The 18184-nt window shown below is 54.2% G+C and overlaps 2 protein-coding genes across 2 annotated transcripts; one reads left to right on the top strand and one right to left on the bottom strand.

The window, feature by feature from the left end:
* Positions 1-590: 590 nt before the first annotated feature.
* Positions 591-2480, bottom strand: Ccr10 (C-C motif chemokine receptor 10). The gene is made up of 2 exons (XM_075990673.1): positions 2452-2480; positions 591-1815 (listed from the first exon to the last, which is right to left on the bottom strand). Exons 1-2 carry the CDS (start codon positions 2473-2475, stop codon positions 751-753), a joined length of 1089 nt encoding a protein of 362 aa, XP_075846788.1. The 5' UTR covers positions 2476-2480; the 3' UTR covers positions 591-750.
* Positions 2481-3023: 543 nt separating this feature from the next.
* Cntnap1 (contactin associated protein 1) lies at positions 3024-17963 on the top strand. The gene is made up of 25 exons (XM_075990667.1): positions 3024-3079; positions 3272-3392; positions 4294-4395; positions 4479-4672; positions 5066-5213; positions 5308-5511; positions 5894-6078; positions 6532-6675; positions 7474-7735; positions 8375-8524; positions 8764-8935; positions 9370-9476; positions 9590-9709; positions 10000-10203; positions 10366-10522; positions 10606-10733; positions 10982-11167; positions 11652-11873; positions 12167-12406; positions 14098-14451; positions 14579-14706; positions 15596-15689; positions 15801-16046; positions 16143-16190; positions 16607-17963. The coding sequence occupies exons 2-25, from the start codon at positions 3323-3325 to the stop codon at positions 16903-16905; spliced, it is 4164 nt and encodes a 1387-aa protein (XP_075846782.1). The 5' UTR covers positions 3024-3079; positions 3272-3322; the 3' UTR covers positions 16906-17963.
* Positions 17964-18184: the final 221 nt, after the last annotated feature.

Below are 18184 nucleotides of genomic sequence, written 5' to 3'. Positions count from 1 at the left end.
CTTTTTCCTTTCCTTTCCTTTTCTTCTTAGGCAGGATATGGTTCTTGACTCCCCCACCCCCACCTCTGTCTTTGGAGTGCTGGGGCTACAGGCATCTGTTAACACACCAGCAGACTCGACTTTTTAATTAGTGTTTTTGTTTCCATTGCAGGACTTTAAAAGGGATCCAAAATCCCACCCCCAACTAGAATCTCTTGCCTCCTACTCCTGCCTCCAGGCCGGACCCACGCACACACAGTTTGGGACAGCATCACCACCCCGCACACTTCACACACTTGGGAGCTAGGTACTTGCTAAAGCAGCCATTACTGGAGAGCGCTAGTGTTGTTAGAAAGCCCTTTCTTACCCTGACTCTGAAGGAACCCCGCCCCTCCCCACCTGGCAGCTTTCCCACCTCACCTCGGTTGGCAGAGGCTGAGTGAAGGCAGAGGGAGTGTCAGCACTCAAAGCTTTAGCCGACTCAGCAGCCCCCCTCCCCCAACACCTCCCACTCAGGCTCAAGCGTGGGGGTGGGGGTGCAACCCACTGCCTTGGCCTCGCTACAACTCGTTTCCAAAGTTGGTGATTCAAAAATAGTAACAATAGTTGGGTTGGGTTGCATCTCATTTGCATTGTATCAATTTAATTAAGTGCAGAGGCAATCCCTTTAGGTCCTGAAGTCTTTTTCAACGTTCCCCCACTTACTCCCCTTTCTCACTGCCCTCCCTGGGATCGTTTCCTTAGCCCTCCCCCCTCTCTGGAATCGTGGCTCTAGTTGTCCCAAGAGAAACTGTGGGTCTCAGTGGGAGCGGAGCAGGAAGAAAGGCGGAGTCGGCGGGGGCAGCGGCCTCGGGGGTTGGGCTTTGGGCTGCATCCCCCACTATGTAGCAGCCTCCGCAGGTCCTGGCGGAAGCGCAGGCCTAAAAAAGCATAAAGCACCGGATTGAGGCTGCAGCGGACCAGTGCCAAGCCGCCGGTGACCAGCAGAGCTAAATCCTTGCGCTTGCTGGCGGAGCAGCTCCGCTCGCGGGCTGCCAGTAGGTCGGCTGTATCCATCAGCAGGGCGAGGCTGTAGGGCAGTTGCAGTACCACAAAGGCCGCCACCAAGGCCACCACAACGCGTAGTGCGCGACGCCGCTCTGGCCCCCTGGCGGCCAGAAGCGTGCGGCCCAGGAGCGCATAACAGGCTGCCATGACGCCCAGAGGCAACGCGAAGCCCAGGACCACCTGCGCCACCGCACTTGCCCCCTTCACAGTCTGCGTGAGGCCTTCGGGGAAGATAAGCCGACAGCGCCGTTGCCCTTCCCGCGGCCCGTCCCGGCTGAAAAGGAGGGCAGGTAGGGCCAGGAGCAGCGATAACAGCCACACGAAGACTGAGACCAAGTGCGCACGGCCAGGTGTGGAGGGCCGCTGCCCGGCTGGGAGGGCTCGAGCGATGGCCACGTAGCGGTCTGCGCTGATACAGGCTAGGAAGAGGAAGCCGGCGTGAAAGGAGGCCGAGTAGAGACCTGAAATGGCTCGGCAGGTGGCACTTCCTAGATTCCAGCCCTGAAGAGCTCCTGCTGCTGCAAAGGGCAAGGTCAGGGCCAATAGGAGGTCAGCCAGAGCCAACTGGAGCAGGTGAACGGAGGTGGGAGATCGGGAAGTTCGTCGGGCTGCCAGATGGGTGGCCAAGACTAGGCCATTGCCTGCCAGACCCAGCACAGCCACCATCAGGGAGACACTGGGTTGGAAGGCCCGACTAAAAGCCTGCACATCCGCCTTGTAACAGAGTTCTGGCAACGGCTCAGCTGAGTAAGCCTCCTCATCGTACCCGGAGTAGGGTTCCCAGGAGACCTGGTGAGAGGAGGGACCATGTAAGACATTCCTACACCACTCCCTTTCACGCAGGACTTCCTCACTTGAAGTGGAAAACAGCAGAAGAGAGACCCCCCCAAAAAAAATTCTTTCTAGGGTACGCTGAACAGGCAGCTAGCTGCTTTCTTGCCCTCCTACTAGTTCTGCCCCCAGATTCTCGAGCCGCTACTTGCTCTGTCTGGACCTCAGTTACTTAATGTGTTCTGTCCAGTCTATTAGTCCTATCCAGGCTTGCAGGGAGGACTGCTGAAAAGATGAAGCATCTAGCTCGCCTTAAACCAAGCATTTGTATTATTAATAAATCTTGGCTGCGTCTGTTCCCTGCGCAGTGCCCTCTTCTGGAAGGAAGGTCAGATGCAGGCTTCGCTTCAGCCTTGGACCCTAGACTTCAAGCTTAGGCTTTCTGCCTCCTTCCCTGCTCTCCTCCCCACCCTACCGCCAGGTCGAGCACGGGTATACTGAAACGCTCATACCAAGGGGGTCTTAAGTAAGTTTTCTAGGCTCCTGTGCAGGTCATAAGATGACAGAGGCCCGATATTAAGTGGGGAAACCCATTCCTTCCCCCTTTCCCACCCTCTCTGCAACCCTTCTCCCCCTCCGTGCCCCGACTCCCACCTGCTGTGTGGGCTCGGTCCCCATCTCTGGCTACAAGGGTTTCTGAGGTACAGCCACAGGGGGTAAAGTTAAATAAGTAGTGGGAGGAAGGAAGGGGTGGGGAGAAAGGCCAAGAAGGAGGGTGGAGATTAGGGTCTGCGGGTTAGCTTTTACATTCCACCTTGCCTGATTTCTATCTAATCCCTGCCAATGGAAAAAAGAAGAGCTGTATGATCTTGAATAAGACTTGTTTTCCTCTCTGAGCCTTGGACTTTCCATGTGCCAAGTGGAGTAAGGCGAAAATACCGAGTTCACAGTTATGAAGGTGTCCAGCACTGAGCCAAGAACGTTATTAACCTTCAGAAACCCGTTTTTTATTTGCCCTTCATTCCGTCTCTAGGGGTCCTTCTGCCACGCTCTCGCTCTCCCCTTCCCTTATGTTAGACTCCATCTCATCTCCCCCCACACTTCTCTTTTTGTCACCCTGCAGCCCAGTCCTTGTCAGCTTTGGGTTATTTGGGGGTATTTCCCGGTGGCAGGTTCTCTACCCCGCCCTTTCGCAATAGGGCTGAGGCACGCGCTTGCGCGGGGTCCGGGAAAACGCGCGTGCCAGGAGAGAGCGGCTGGGGAAGGGGGCGGAGAAAGGGAGGTGAGGAGAGAGGGGAGAGAGGAGAGAGAGGAGAGGGGAGAGAGAGAGAGAGAGAGAGAGAGAGAGAGAGAGAGAGAGAGAGAGAGATTGGGGGTTAAGAGAGAGGGAAGGGTGGATAAGGACGAAGAAACAGCGGTCGGCCGAGAACCCCAAGAGATAAGCTGGGGGTCTGAGCCAGACCTGGAACCCTAGCAGGAGCAGGACACAGCAAGGCAGACACCCAGGGCTGGTCAGCCCTGCGTGATGAGTCTCCTCCGACTCTTCAGCATCCTGCTCGTCGCTGTGATCTCTGGAGCTCGGGGCTGGGGCTACTGTAAGTGCTGGTCTCAGAGGCAGGTGGGATTGGGTGCAGGGGTCCAGAGCTTGCAGGGCGACTCCGGCGCCGCATTGCGGCTGGGTGGTCGCCGGTCCTTCCCCACCGGCTCGCGCCGGCTCTCTCCCATCTTTTCCTCTCCCTAGCGCTCCGCAATGCAGCTACCAGACTGCTGCGCGCGCGCGCCCCGGGCTGGGGCTGGGCTCTGAGCCGAGCAACCAGTCAGCCCAGGGGATTTGGAGCTGTTAATCCAAGCGGCAGCCAGTGCCTGGGTTTGAGGTTAGGGTTGGCTATAAGTGCTACCGGTATTGGTGATCCAGGCTGGAGTTGAGGTTTTTCCCTGAGGGGCTGGGGCTGGAATTTGGAGCTGACCCAGGGACCTAGGTAGGGTTTGTGGCTGGGGCTGGGTTTTATGGCTAGAACCCAAATAGGAGTTGGTGACCCTGTCTAAGGCCAAGGATGATGCTAAGAATGGGATTGGGAAGTGACTGGATTAGGAGCAGATCCTGATTTGGGGATTGGTGCACGTTTCGGTGGGGGAGGGCTGATGAACGGAATGGATGGTAAGGCTGGGCTTAATCAGGTGTTCTGAGGCCCATTTGGGTTCTTAAATACGCTGAAGTTTGGGGATTGTGTTTAGGGGAATACTGAATCAGGGTAGGAGGGGGAAGGAAGGATCTGGCTTTGGATCTGGAGATCAAGGCAAAGAGTTACCTAGGGGGAGAAGCCACGAGCCCCTGAGGGAGCAGCTGTTGCTGAAGCCTAGGTTGAGGGCACAGCTTTAAGGTGGGGCTGAGTCTGCCACTGGGGGGCAGTGGAGAGGAGTTTAGACTAAGAGGGTCAGTCTTTAGAAGAGGGACATACTAACAAGCTCATCCATCCCATTCCCCCCACCCCACAGATGGCTGCAATGAGGAGCTCGTGGGACCTCTGTATGCACGGTCCCTGGGCGCCTCCTCCTACTATGGGCTCTTCACCACAGCCCGCTTTGCCCGGCTGCACGGTGAGCTAGCCCAACCAGGGAGGGGAGGACTCCGGAGAGCTAGAGAAGAGAGTGGGTGGTAAAAGCCCTTGCCGTTTCTGTAGGCATCAGTGGATGGTCGCCCCGGATTGGGGACCCGAATCCCTGGCTCCAGATAGACTTAATGTCCAAGCATCGGATCCGGGCTGTGGCCACACAGGGAGCCTTTAATTCTTGGGATTGGGTCACACGTTACATGCTGCTCTACGGGGACCGTGTGGACAGCTGGACACCATTCTACCAACAAGGGCACAACGCGGTACTCTCGGTGCCCTGGTGCACACACTTAGGGAGCCTCCCTGTTCTGGGCCCTGGGCTGGGCACTAGCCTGAAGGGAAGGGGAGGGGACAGCATGAGGCACAGGTGAGGAAAACCGCTCTTGGGATTTAGTCCAGCTCAGACTGTTTCTCGCCAATTATAAGGTTTAATACACCTTGGGGTCAAACCTCGGAGAGCTTCCTGAAAGTGGTGGCATTAGATTTGCGCTTTGAAGGAACAATAGGACACTAGTCCCTGTACAATCCTGGGGTCAGGGGAGGTGGATCGAGCTCCCGTTCGCGCTCCAGTCAAGATTGGCAAGGTTTGAAAGCCACCGCGGGAGGGAAAGCTGAGGGTGGGAACAAGGTTACTACTTTTCCCAACCCCCCCGCAGACCTTCTTCGGTAACGTCAATGAGTCGGCGGTGGTTCGCCACGACCTGCACTACCACTTCACGGCTCGCTACGTCCGCATCGTGCCGCTGGCCTGGAACCCGCGCGGCAAGATCGGCCTGAGGCTGGGCCTCTACGGCTGTCCCTATAGTAAGGGTGTGGAGGTCGGGAGTGGGGGCAAGGAGCCTGAGAGGGGACAGCACCCCCCCCCCGGTCCCCCACCCACTCACGGTCCTTCGCGCAGAGTCCGACATACTGTATTTTGACGGCGATGATGCCATCTCGTACCGCTTCCCGCGAGGGGTCAGCCAAAGTCTTTGGGACGTGTTCGCTTTTAGTTTCAAGACCGAGGAGAAGGATGGGCTACTGCTTCACACCGAGGGCTCCCAGGGGGATTATGTGACGCTTGAACTGCAGGAGGCACACCTGCTGCTGCACATGAGCCTGGGTGAGCTTCGGGACCCCAGAGTGCTGCCCTACCTAAGCCGGGTCTTCTTTTGTAGCGCTTGGTGCTAGGATACAGCAGATTAGAAGTTAGAACTGGTTTCGGCTTACCAACTGCGTGACCTTGAACAAGGGATTGTAAACACGCAAAACGATTTTGTATCCCATTTGCTTTTCATAACCCCCAGTGTGATGAGATACAAGCAGCTATCCTACTCAGAGTTTTACCGAGAGCCGAAGAAGCCCGGGGAGGTTAAATGGCTCCACGCTCGTCGATGGCCACTTCTCCATTCCAGGCTCTGATTGGGTACTCTGTGTTGGGAGCTGCAGCTTACTTGGGAGCAAGGGCCAGTAGGAATTCTCACTCTGCCCTGCCCTGCCCTCAGGCAGCAGCCCCATCCAGCCAAGACCGGGTCACACCACGGTGAGTGCTGGCGGCGTCCTTAACGACCTGAGCTGGCACTACGTACGGGTGGACCGATATGGCCGAGAAGCAAATCTCACCCTGGACGGTTATGTCCATCGCTTTGTGCTCAATGGCGACTTTGAGAGGCTGAATCTGGACAATGAGGTGACCAAGGGTGGGGAACGTTATGGGGTGTGACAATGGGTAAGTGGGGGCGGGGATCCACTCCCTATCCCACTCCCATATGCCAGAGGGACTTTTCTTGTTGTCCTTGTTCTGATCCTCACTGCAGGTCTACTATGATTGGTCTAGAAATTTGGGGGAATCAGGAAAAGTAGAAAATTGCCCCATAGTTCCATGCTGTTTCTAAAGACCCTGGCCCATTTGCATTTTAAATACGTAAGAGCGACAATTTGACCTGCTGAAGGCCTACAGCCAGCTAGTGGTGGCATTAAGGCTCAAACCTAAGTGCATGCTTTAGTATTCACCCTAGGGAAATATGTTCCAAGTCTTCCTGAAGGCCAGGCATAGTGGAAAGGGTGCTTACTGTGCATACACGCAGGAAAGGTAGGCGCTCCCCTAAGCCCAGGGAAACCGCTTCTTACCTGCTTCCCACAGATATTCATCGGGGGTTTGGTGGGCGCAGCGCGTAAGAACCTGGCATACCGGCATAACTTCCGTGGCTGCATAGAAAACGTGATCTACAACCGAATCAACATAGCCGACCTGGCAGTGCGGCGCCATTCGCGGATTACCTTCGAGGCTAGTGGGCAGCGGGGTCTGGGAAGACAGGGACTCTAAAGCCTCTTGGAAAGCCAAGAGGTGGAGAGGAAAGAGATCCATTCTCAACATATTCTAAGGCACGGGGGGGGGGGGGGGGTGGAGTACCAAGATGTAAATGCCACTCACCCCCTCACCCCTTATTAAGAGCGGTGAGTCGCCAGGTGGTTGTGGCGCACGCCTTTAATCTCGGCACTCGGCACTGGGAAGGCAGAGACAGGCTGATCTCTGTGAGTGAGTTCGAGCACAGAGCGAGTTCCAGGACAGCAAAGGCTACACACACACACACAAAAATCCCTGTCTCGAAAAACAAAACAAAGAAGCTGTCCTGTCGCCTCTTAGTTAGCGGATGAGGGAAGTGAGGTGCAGAGGCTGGGAGTCTGACCAGGAGCACGTGACTACGAAGTGACAGGGTAGGGTCTTTTGATAAGCTTTCCTCTTTGGTCAACTCTGGAGCATGTGCGCATGCTCCACAGCCTTTGGGCGAAATTCGACTTGTGCTATATTGCCTTTAGCACTACAAAAGGGAAATATTATTATTATTATTATTTTGTGGACAGTGGGATCAGTGGTAAAAAGCTAGCAAGGGAGCAAAGTTCCGAGGACAGGCTTGTTTGGGCCCCTTCCACAAGTATGTGGACATATTTGCGGGGGATAGGAAGGGTCAAGGCCGGAGATCATTACTCCACTCTGGGCTAGGTCTGGGTCTTAACCCAGTGAGAATATTAACGGCGAGTACCAGGCCTCCGTGTCCTGATGCATCCATCCATTCCTTTCTAGGGTAATGTGGCTTTCCGTTGCTTGGATCCCGTTCCACACCCCATCAACTTTGGAGGCCCTCACAACTTCGTCCAAGTGCCTGGGTTTCCGCGCCGCGGCCGCTTCGCAGTCTCCTTTCGCTTCCGCACCTGGGACCTCACGGGGCTGCTCCTTTTTTCTCGCTTGGGAGATGGGCTGGGTCACGTGGAGCTGATGCTTAGTGAAGGGCAAGTCAACGTCTCCATCGCGCAGAGTGGCCGCAAGAAGCTTCAGTTTGCTGCTGGTGAGGGACTCTTTGGGAGGCAGGAGCAGGCTAGCGAAGGGTGGGTTCTGGAAGAAACTGGGGGTCACCGGTTCTGCGGGATTCCTGGAGAAGCTTGTCAGCTCTTTCCAACTTTGCGTACTATGTCAATGACTAAGGTTATGGACAGTGAAGAGAGCCATCAGGAGGTGCCAGGGAGAGAAGTGTAACAATGGGGTGTGCTTAGACTGCTGTGGGGAGCAGAGTGGGGCTACTCAACTCTCTACTCAAGAACATCTGTCTCCCTGGGCGTGGTGGCTTGTGGGGATTTATGCCCATAATCCCAGCATCTGGGAAGCCAAGGTAGGAAAACCACAAGTTTAAGGCCAGTCAGGACTACATAGTGAATGCTAGGCCAGCCTGAGATACAGAGAGACCCTGTCTCAAAAACACGACAAGGAGGCTGGGAACCCAACTTCTGTGTTCTGCAAGAACTGTACTCTTAGCTACTGAATATCTAGCCAGCTCATTGTAACTCCAACTCCAAGGGGCTCCAACTCCCTCTTCTGGCGTCCGGGGGTACTGCACACAAAGCACAGAATTAAAAAGCATTTTTTTAGACCCCCCCCATATTCTGGTTACACCTTCCAACCACTCACACCACCCTCCGTTCTTGTCCAGGGTACCGCCTGAATGATGGATTCTGGCACGAGGTCAACTTCGTGGCCCAGGAAAACCATGCAGTCATCAGTATCGATGACGTGGAGGGGGCAGAGGTCAGGGTCTCATCCCCACTGCTGATCCGCACAGGGACTTCATACTTCTTTGGCGGTAAGGGGGGGGGGCTTTGCCCTGTCTCTGGGTGGGAAGGTCCTATCTCAGTTCTGATGGGGCCACATGGAGAGTAGCGAAAGGGCCGAGCCCCATTTCACCTCTGGGACCTTTGGTCATTATTTGTACTGTGGTTCTAGGATCCTTTCTTCATTTGCATATGGCTCTCTCTTGGTACTTTCCCAGGGGAGGGTATCTGGGTCCCTCCTGGGAAGCCTTACAGATGCGTTTTGCGCCAGGTTGTCCCAAACCAGCCAGTCGGTGGGGTTGCCACTCCAACCAGACAGCATTTCATGGCTGTATGGAGCTGCTCAAGGTGGATGGTCAGCTGGTCAACCTGACTCTGGTGGAGTTCCGGAAGCTTGGCTACTTTGCTGAGGTTCTCTTCGACACCTGTGGCATCACAGACAGGTATCTACAAGGTCACCTCCCTGACGGGTGACCCCTCCAAAGCCCACTTCCATGTAGTCAGGGTGGTTTTTTCTTTTTAAACTACTCTCCCTTCTTGTTATCAGCACCCCTCTACACACACACACACACACACACACACAAACACACAGTCTTCCTTGACCTCTGACCTCTTTCCTATTTCTTCCTGTAACGTTGCAGGTGCTCAGGACTGAAAGAAAGTTTCTATTCAGTCCTAAGGTTTTTGTCTGACAAGGGCTGGGTACTTTCCCTCTTGGGGGGGAGGAGGGAAGAGAGCATGTAAACTCCAAGAGTCCCTGAGTCTGGGTTATACCCAGCTAGTTAGGTGGGAAGTGAGTCATGGAGCCCGGCACTTTGGGAAAATGGGGACGGCCGCCTTTCAAGCCTGCTTCCGTGGCTGTTGACACCTTCCCCAGATGCAGCCCTAACATGTGTGAGCATGACGGTCGCTGCTACCAGTCTTGGGACGACTTCATCTGCTACTGCGAACTCACTGGCTACAAGGGAGTTACCTGCCATGAACGTAAGCTGGGTGGAATAGGAAGCCAGGGGATGCCTGCTGGGGATCGGGAGGCCGCCCCGACTGGCCAGCCTTCTAGCCTTCTAGCTCCACAGTTGCCTCCTTCCCCTCTCTAGCTTTGTATAAGGAATCCTGCGAAGCCTATCGGCTCAGCGGGAAATTTTCTGGAAACTTCACCATTGATCCTGATGGCAGTGGACCCCTGAAGCCATTTGTGGTGTATTGTGATATCCGAGGTAGGTGGCTTTGATGGGTTGGGATGGAGGGTCGACCGGTCAATGCAGAAGATGTGGGGGTGTCAGGGAAGCTGGAGGAGGAAACAAGATAAAACTGTCGTCAGAAGGGGAACACCTAACATGTTGTAATATAGCCTTACAGACAAATTGCAACTTCTGGCCATTCCAGCCGTCTCATCTCAAGGCTGGGCTGCAGTGAAGTGGTTATTGACCCTAGGTGGCAGCAGGGTTGTGAAGGAGGGAGACAAGAGTGCTCATGTCCAGCCAAAGCTCTGTCCCCACTCTTCCAGAGAACCGAGCATGGACGGTCGTGCGGCATGACAGGCTATGGACAACGCGAGTGACAGGTTCCAGCATGGAGCGGCCCTTTCTGGGGGCTGTCCAATACTGGAATGCCTCCTGGGAGGAAGTCAGTGCTCTTGCCAACGCTTCCCAGCACTGTGAGCAGTGGATCGAGTTTTCCTGCTACAATTCGCGGCTGCTCAATACTGCAGGTTGAGCCTGGCAGCAGGGAGGGCTAGGCATAGCTGGGGGTGGGGTGGGGTCGGGGGCTGCCGGAAGAGTCAAGCAAGGTCAGGCCTGCTTGCACCTGGGGATGAGGAGCCCAGAAGCTGATGGAGGGGCAGGGCCTGGAAGCTGCCTGGCGTCTTCCCCAGGAGGCTACCCCTACAGCTTTTGGATTGGCCGGAATGAGGAGCAGCACTTCTATTGGGGAGGCTCGCAGCCTGGGATCCAGCGCTGTGCCTGTGGGCTGGACCGGAGCTGTGTGGACCCTGCCCTGCACTGCAACTGTGATGCCGACCAGCCGCAGTGGTGAGGGGACAGGAGGGCAGGATTTCCAGGACTCTAAGGACAGCTGAGCGGCGGGGTTGAGTCACTGCATCCTGTTCCCACAGGAGAACGGACAAGGGGCTGCTGACCTTTGTGGACCATCTGCCTGTCACGCAGATAGTGGTAGGGGATACAAACCGGTCCAGTTCTGAAGCTCAGTTCTTCCTGAGGCCTCTGCGTTGCTATGGGGACCGTGAGTGGCAGACTCCTTTGGTGTAGCCTTCCAGCATTCACTGTTTCTGAAACCTAGATCCCGTGACCCACTGGGAATCTCTAGGTCACGTGGCCGTGGCCGGGTGGCCAGATGCTCCCATTGTGACCTGACCCTTTCGTGGTTCTTCTGCAGCCTACTCTTCAGCCTCCCTAACTCTTCCCGCTCAGCCCTTCAGGCCTCCCCCACCGGCAATTCCCTCACAAGGCCTTTCTCACTGTTTTCCGCAGGCAATTCCTGGAACACTATCTCCTTCCATACCGGAGCTGCACTGCGCTTCCCTCCGATCCGTGCCAACCACAGCCTCGATGTCTCCTTCTACTTTAGGACCTCGGCCCCCTCGGGAGTCTTTCTAGAGAACATGGGGGGCCGTTTCTGCCAGTGGCGCCGACCTTATGTGCGAGTGGAACTCAACAGTGAGTAGGCAGACTAACGGGAATGTGGGCAGACGGAGATGACCAAAGAGGCTGCTGGGGTGGGGGGGAACAAGACCGTCAACCCTTTGGAGAGGGGGCAGGGAAAGGATCTGGGATGACTAGGGACCCTAGACTTACTGTCTTGATGTCTGACTATGTGACCACGGTCCCTTCGGCCAGTGCTTTCCTTCCATGGGCCCTTGACCCCTTCCTTGTGAAGGAGGGAACTGGGCTCTTGATCTCTCGGCCATCTCTAACTAGCTATGCTTCTAGCCTGAGCATGCGAGCTGGGAAGTTTATTCTAGCTCATCGGCAAATTTGTGGTACAGATTGTGTGGTTTGAAGCCATTAATAGGATTTGGACAAAGTGGAGGACTATCTAGAGGGCTTCTCTTAGGTGAGGAGAGATTGGATTTGGGCAAGGATGCTATATGTGGGGGTCAGAGCCCCCTTTCTCATGCTTACCCACTGTCACGCTGTCCAGCATCCCGGGATGTAGTCTTTGCCTTTGATATTGGCAACGGGGATGAGAACCTGACAGTGCACTCAGATGACTTCGAGTTCAACGATGACGAATGGCATTTGGTCCGGGCTGAGATCAATGTGAAGCAGGCCCGCCTACGAGTGGACCATCGGCCCTGGGTGCTACGGCCCATGCCCCTGCAGACCTACATCTGGCTGGAGTATGACCAGCCCCTCTATGTTGGTGAGCAGCAATGCAGGGGCAGGGAGAGCGCCTCCATGACATCCCTGCACTCACTGGTCATGCTCACATTTCCAGGAAGCCTGTCTTCCAATGTCCTCTCTGCCCCAGAGTGAGCCAAGAGACCATTTATCTTCTCCAGCCCCTTACATCCCAGTCTGTCCTCCTCCTCCCCTTGCCTCCCTTTCCACTCAGTATTTAGTCCTGTCTCTGGTTCTACAGTCATTTTGAGGGAGCTCTTAGGATGCTCGACCTTTAAGCCCCACCCCCCAACCTCTCCATTTATTCCTGACCAGGATCTGCAGAGCTTAAGAGGCGCCCTTTTGTGGGTTGCTTGAGGGCCATGCGTCTGAACGGAGTGACTCTGAACCTGGAAGGCCGTGCCAATGCCTCTGAGGGCACCTTCCCCAACTGCACGGGCCACTGCACCCACCCCCGCTTCCCCTGTTTCCATGGAGGACGTTGTGTGGAGCGATACAGCTACTACACGTGTGACTGTGACCTCACGGCTTTTGATGGGCCGTATTGTAATCATGGTCAGTGTTGCTGGTTATGAGGGGCGGAGGGTAGCAGGAGGGGGCACCGAGGCTTAGGGCATAATAGGAGGTAGAGGGAAAGGATGAGAAGGGAATATGAGTCCGTGTCTGGAAAGACAGATTTCTGACTCTTTGTTGGTAGACTTCTGAGCTCCTAAACGGGGCAGTCGGGCATTTGAAGATGCTGGGTTTAAAGGAAAAGGGAGGGATGGTAGAGCTGGCTGATGCGACAGGAGCCCCAACGTTAAGCAAATAAATAACTTTCCCATCTTCCCACTATCACCAAGGTCACATAGATTGCTTCCACACCCCATGCACATCTACTTGGTGGATACACACACACATGTATATACATGTATACGTGTGTGTGTGTGCGCGCATGTGTGCATGGTGCCATGGTACATGCACATGTGTGTGCAGGTCAGAGGTCAGCTTCAGGTGTTGTTTCTCAAGTGTATCTACCTTGTGTTTTCAAACAGGGTCTCTGACTGGGACCTGGAACTCACCAATTAGATAGGCTAGCTAGCTAGCTGGACAGTGAGCCCCAAAAACCCTCTTGCCTCTGCCTCTCCCGCAATGGGATTACAAATGTGTGCCATCACAGCCAGCTTTTTTGTGTGGGTGCTGGGGATCGAATTCGGGCCCTCAAGCTTGCAGAGCCAGCACTTTCACAAATGAGCATCCTCCCTCGTTCTAGTATTGCCTTTGGCTTCCTGATGCATTTCTTTCCCCTCCCATTTCCCGTCTGACCTATCACTAAATTCCCAAAACATGTCTGCAAGCTGACTCTTGGTTGAGGTGAGCCTTGACATTCAATATACCCAGACGACATTTTCCCCAAGGCTGGCCCAAGGTAATCCATGGAAAGGTGGGTGACTGGGCAGAGTCTGGTGGTCTAGGGAGATACAGGGAAATATGAATAATAACACATAATTGCATGGAGTCAGGTTATTTTAATTCCACTCTTGGCCCTCCACTTAAACTATGTGTCCTTGGGCACGTCACTACCCATCTTTATTTATTTATTTATTTATTTTGGTTTTTCGAGACAGGGTTTCTCTGGTTTTTTGGAGCCTGTCCTGGAACTAGCTCTTGTAGACCAGGCTGGTCTCGAACTCACAAAGATCCGCCTGCTTCTGCCTCCCAAGTGCTGGGATTAAAGGCATGCGCCACCACCGCCCGGCTTACCCATCTTTTTTTTAAAAAAATAATTTATTTTTATTTTATGTGCATTGGTGTTTTGCCTGCATGTATGTGGGAACTGGGGTTACTGACAAGTGTGAGCTTCCATATGGGTGCTGAGAATTGAATGCCAGGTCCTCTGGAAGAGCAGCCGGGGCTTTTAATCACAGAGGCATCTCTCGAACCTGTCGCTACCCATCTTTAGGCTTCAGTTTCCTTGCCTCTAACATTCAGGGGTGATTGGATGAGCTTTCTCAGCCCATTCTTCTTCCTCTTAGTGCTGGATGGGGTGGTGCAGGTTTGTAATCCCAGAATTTGAGGGGCTGAGGCAGAAGGACTGTAAATTTGGGCTACAAAGTAAGACAATGTCTCCAAAATCGAAAGAAAATATCCTACTAAAAGTAAATAGTGACAGACACTAAAAGTGTGGGCGTGGGTAGGTAACATAAGAACCCTTTGAACTTGTGACTAAGACAGCTGGAGCCTTCACCTTGTTGTCTTTGCTTCAGACATTGGTGGATTTTTTGAGACTGGCACATGGATGCGCTATAACCTTCAGTCGGCACTGCGCTCTGCAGCCCGGGAGTTCTCCCACATGCTGAGCCGACCTGTGCCAGGCTATGAGCCTGGCTATATTCCGGGCTACGACACTCCTGGTTATGTGCCTGGCTACCATGGCCCTGGGTACCGCCTGCCCGACTATCCGAGGCCTGGCCGGCCGGTGCCAGGGTATCAGGGTCCCGTCTACAATGTCACTGGAGAGGAGGTCTCCTTCAGCTTCAGCACCTACTCTGCTCCTGCCGTCCTCCTTTATGTCAGCTCCTTTGTCCGTGACTACATGGCTGTGCTCATCAAGGAAGATGGTAAGTTCTCCGCGTGCTCTTCCTCCAAATCCCCGTGGCTTGTGATTAACGCAAAGATCCAGTCCTTTGGAAGATGGGGGTGGTGGGAGCCAAGAGAAGACCCCACGGTCCTCCTCCCACCCAACAGGGACCCTCCAGCTTCGGTATCAGTTGGGTACCAGTCCCTACGTGTATCAGCTGACCACTCGGCCAGTCACTGATGGGCAGCCCCATAGTGTCAACATCACCCGGGTCTACCGAAACCTCTTCATCCAGGTACAGGTGGAGGGGGATGGGCCTGCTAAGTCACAGCCTCATGATCTTGGCTATGACATGCCCAAGAAAATGTCAAATGCTTACATGTCTGAAACGGTTCAGTATGCAATGGATTTTTACATGTATCACCTCTGATGGACCCTACATCAGCTCTGTGAAGTAGCTGTGGTTGGCAGTTATTCTGAGCTCCATCTTATGAGCCATTAAACAGGCTGAGAAAGTAAAGTGTTTTTCTCAAAGTCAGCTCGCTGGGGGCTGGCGATGTGGCTTAGTTGGTAGAGCGCTTGCTCAACATGCATGAAGCCCTGGGCTCCATCCCCAGCACTGCACAGATTGGGTGTGTAACCTCAGTGTTGGAGGTTGAGACAGGAGGAGCAGAAGTTTAAGGTCATCCCTAGCTACATGATAAGTTTGAGGACAGCCTGGGCTGTAGGAGACCCTGTATCAAGAGGGGAGGGGCGTTGTGGTGTTGGTGAGTTGGCTCAGTGTGTAAAGGCATAAGCCTGAGTTTGATCCTGAGATCTGCTCTGTAAAGGGAGAGAAATGACTCCTCCATGTTGTTGTCTGAACTCCAGACCCCATAAAAAAATAATAAAATGTGTAGCCAGACGTAGTAGTGCACACCTTTAATCCCAGCACTCAGGAGGCAGAGGCAGGCGGATCTCTGAGTCTGAAGTCAGCCTGGCTTACACAGTGAGTCCAGGACAGCCAGGGCTAAGAACCAAAGTCAAACTACTAGAAAACTGCCAAGTCAGAGCTTAAAGCCAGGCTGCCTGAGGCACACGTCAGACCCTACTCTAGGCCTAGGGGTTCTTCGCTGTGAGCAAGGGTCCCTTGGTCCTGTCTGGTCTTGGCTGTGTCCACCAGGGCTTCCCTCCCCCTCTGCCAGGTGGACTACTTCCCGCTGACAGAACAGAAGTTCTCTCTGCTGGTGGACAGCCAGCTGGACTCACCCAAGGCCTTGTATCTAGGCCGAGTGATGGGTAAGCAGCTCATGTGTGTTTGGGGCGAGTGTGGATGAGGCTCCTGGGTACAGATGGGAGAGGGTCTTCTGGGTGTCCCCAATACCTCCTCTGGGCCTGCCTCTCCCTCAGAGACAGGAATCATTGACCCAGAGATCCAGAGGTACAACACTCCAGGTTTCTCAGGCTGCCTGTCTGGTGTCCGGTTCAACAACGTGGCTCCCCTCAAGACGCATTTCAGAACGCCCCGCCCCATGACTGCTGAGCTAGCAGAGGCCATGCGGGTTCAAGGAGAACTGTCGGAGTCTAACTGTGGAGCGATGCCACGCCTTGTCTCCGAGGTGCCCCCAGAGCTTGACCCCTGGTACCTGCCCCCAGGTAAACCCCTAGACACGGACAAGAGGGGTAACCGTGATGGGGAATGGCTCTGAACACAGAGGCGGTGTTTCCTAACCAGCCCTTTTTCCTGTTTAGATTTCCCATACTACCATGATGACGGATGGGTGGCCATACTCTTAGGCTGTGAGTAGCACTGACCACTAACCTGAGTTTCCCGGTTCCTGTCCTCGGGGCTGGGAAGTGAAGGGCTAGATGTGAGTGGCACAAAGGGGTGAGACAGGCTATGCCGACTCAGTATCTAACTGGGCGGAGACAATATTTGAGGCAGCTATAAATTTTTAATTAAAATGAAATATTAAAATGCAACACATAGTTACAGGACGAGGAAAGAGGTGCAATATCATCTACTGAAATGGGAAACTGGAGAAGCTGTCAGAGATATGGAAAGAGTCAAGTGGACAGGGGATAAGAGTTCTGACCTAGACATGGGGATGGCCTGACATGGTCATATACTGTGCACAGTTGTACATGATACTTTTGGTGGCACATGTAAAGTGTGTGCCCCAAAGACCTTCCCTGACTTCTTTTTTTCTGTCTAGTTTTGGTGGCCTTCCTGCTGCTGGGGCTTGTGGGAATGCTGGTGCTCTTCTACCTGCAAAATCATCGCTACAAGGGTTCCTACCACACCAACGAGCCCAAGGCCAGCCACGATCACCATCCTGGCAGCAAAACTCCCCTACCTCCTTCAGGCCCTGCCCAGGCCCCTGCCCCGACTCCAGCTCCCACCCAGGCTCCGACCCCGACCCCAGCCCCAACCCCAGCCCCAACCCCAGCCTCTGGCCCAGGCCCCAGGGACCAGAGCCTCCCCCAGATCTTAGAGGAGTCCAGGTCTGAATGAGTCATAAGGGCTTTAAGGATCAAGTCAAACTCCTCTGAGTCGTCCCAACTCCTTCCTCTCCCTTACCCTGCCAGGGACATTTGGCTCTTCTTCGCAGGCTCTGTTCACCGGGAGGATTCCCTATGCCAAGTTTGGTGGACAGAGCTACAGATGGGACCAAAGGGAGTGGCCGAGCCTCACTGCCTAAACCAATGCCCTGCTCATCCTCCCTGCCGCCCAGGCTCCTGGCTGTTGGCCTGCCCCATAGCAGAAGCCCCACAGGGCTGAGACAGACCTTTCCTGCCATCTCTGTCCCAGCTGCTGGTAGGGATTAACCACGCAGGGCAGGGAGATGAAGGATACTTCCCTTCCTGTGTACATTATCAGCAGGGACAGATGTGGGGGGCTGCAGGACCGCACAGGGCATGCGGGGAGGGGAGAGGCTGCTAAAACACACCCAGGCCTCCCTGCCTGCCCTGCTGTCTCCCATCTGCTTCCTCTCAGCTGGGGGTGAGCAGGGAGGACTTCACCATCCCTACCTCACCCCACCCACCCCTTTGTTTTCACAGAGACCGAGGTCTCGCCTAGCACTTTAGTACCCTCCGCTGCTTCACGTGCTTCAGCCAAAGCCATAAAAGCCCTGCAAGTAGAAAACACTAACGCAGACACCTTGCCTAGCCAGTCCTCTGCTCTCCCGACCCTTTCCAAAGTATGCAATAGCCTCGGTGCCTGGCCCCAGGCCTGGCCCCTCCAATGCATGAGGAACCCGCTTCCCTCTGCTCAGAGATGCTGCTGTGTTTGCCCAGCTCATATTCTTTATATATTTTTTTTTGTTGCAAAGTCTCTCTCCAGAGAAACTATATATTATTCTAATTTTTAAATTATTTGTTTATATATAAAAAAGAACTCAGTGGGCTGTCCTGTGCTGTGCCGAGTCTACAGTGAGCTCCTTCTGTGCTGGATATCTCACTTGTCCTGCCAGCCACTCACCCAGCTTGCTGGGCCTCCACTCTACAGGAGGGCAGAGCCTGTGGTGCCCTCAACTGAGCAGGTCCAATAAAGCAGAGTGGCAGAGCCCAGTCTGTGTGTGGTAGCTGATGTCACAGTCAAGGGATGAATGGAGTGGAGTTTTGCTTTGTTTATTGCTTCCCACTAAATATTTTTTTAATCATGAGAAATGGAGTGTTTTTAAGGAAACTACTCTGAAAGCTTAGAAACTAAACTTCTAGTTCTCAGAACCTATGTATATAAACTGGGTGGTGGTGGGGCACACCTTTAATTCCAGCACTCAGAAGGCAGA

This window comes from Microtus pennsylvanicus, chromosome 11 (genome assembly GCF_037038515.1).
Source record: "Microtus pennsylvanicus isolate mMicPen1 chromosome 11, mMicPen1.hap1, whole genome shotgun sequence".
NCBI lineage: Eukaryota > Metazoa > Chordata > Mammalia > Rodentia > Cricetidae > Microtus > Microtus pennsylvanicus.
Note: the sequence above shows the minus strand (reverse complement) of the source record. Positions and strands in the feature narration are given on the sequence as shown.

Coding starts and splice junctions, on each gene's coding strand:
- Ccr10 (XM_075990673.1), bottom strand. CDS start 2,475: ATGGGGACCGAGCCCACACAGCAG. Junction 1,816..2,451: donor GGACCGAGCCCACACAGCAG/GTGGGAGTCGGG, acceptor TCCTCTCACCAG/GTCTCCTGGGAACCCTACTC.
- Cntnap1 (XM_075990667.1), top strand. CDS start 3,323: ATGAGTCTCCTCCGACTCTTCAGCATCCTGCTCGTCGCTGTGATCTCT. Junction 11,874..12,166: donor TGACCAGCCCCTCTATGTTG/GTGAGCAGCAAT, acceptor ATTCCTGACCAG/GATCTGCAGAGCTTAAGAGG. Junction 14,707..15,595: donor ACCGAAACCTCTTCATCCAG/GTACAGGTGGAG, acceptor CCCCTCTGCCAG/GTGGACTACTTCCCGCTGAC.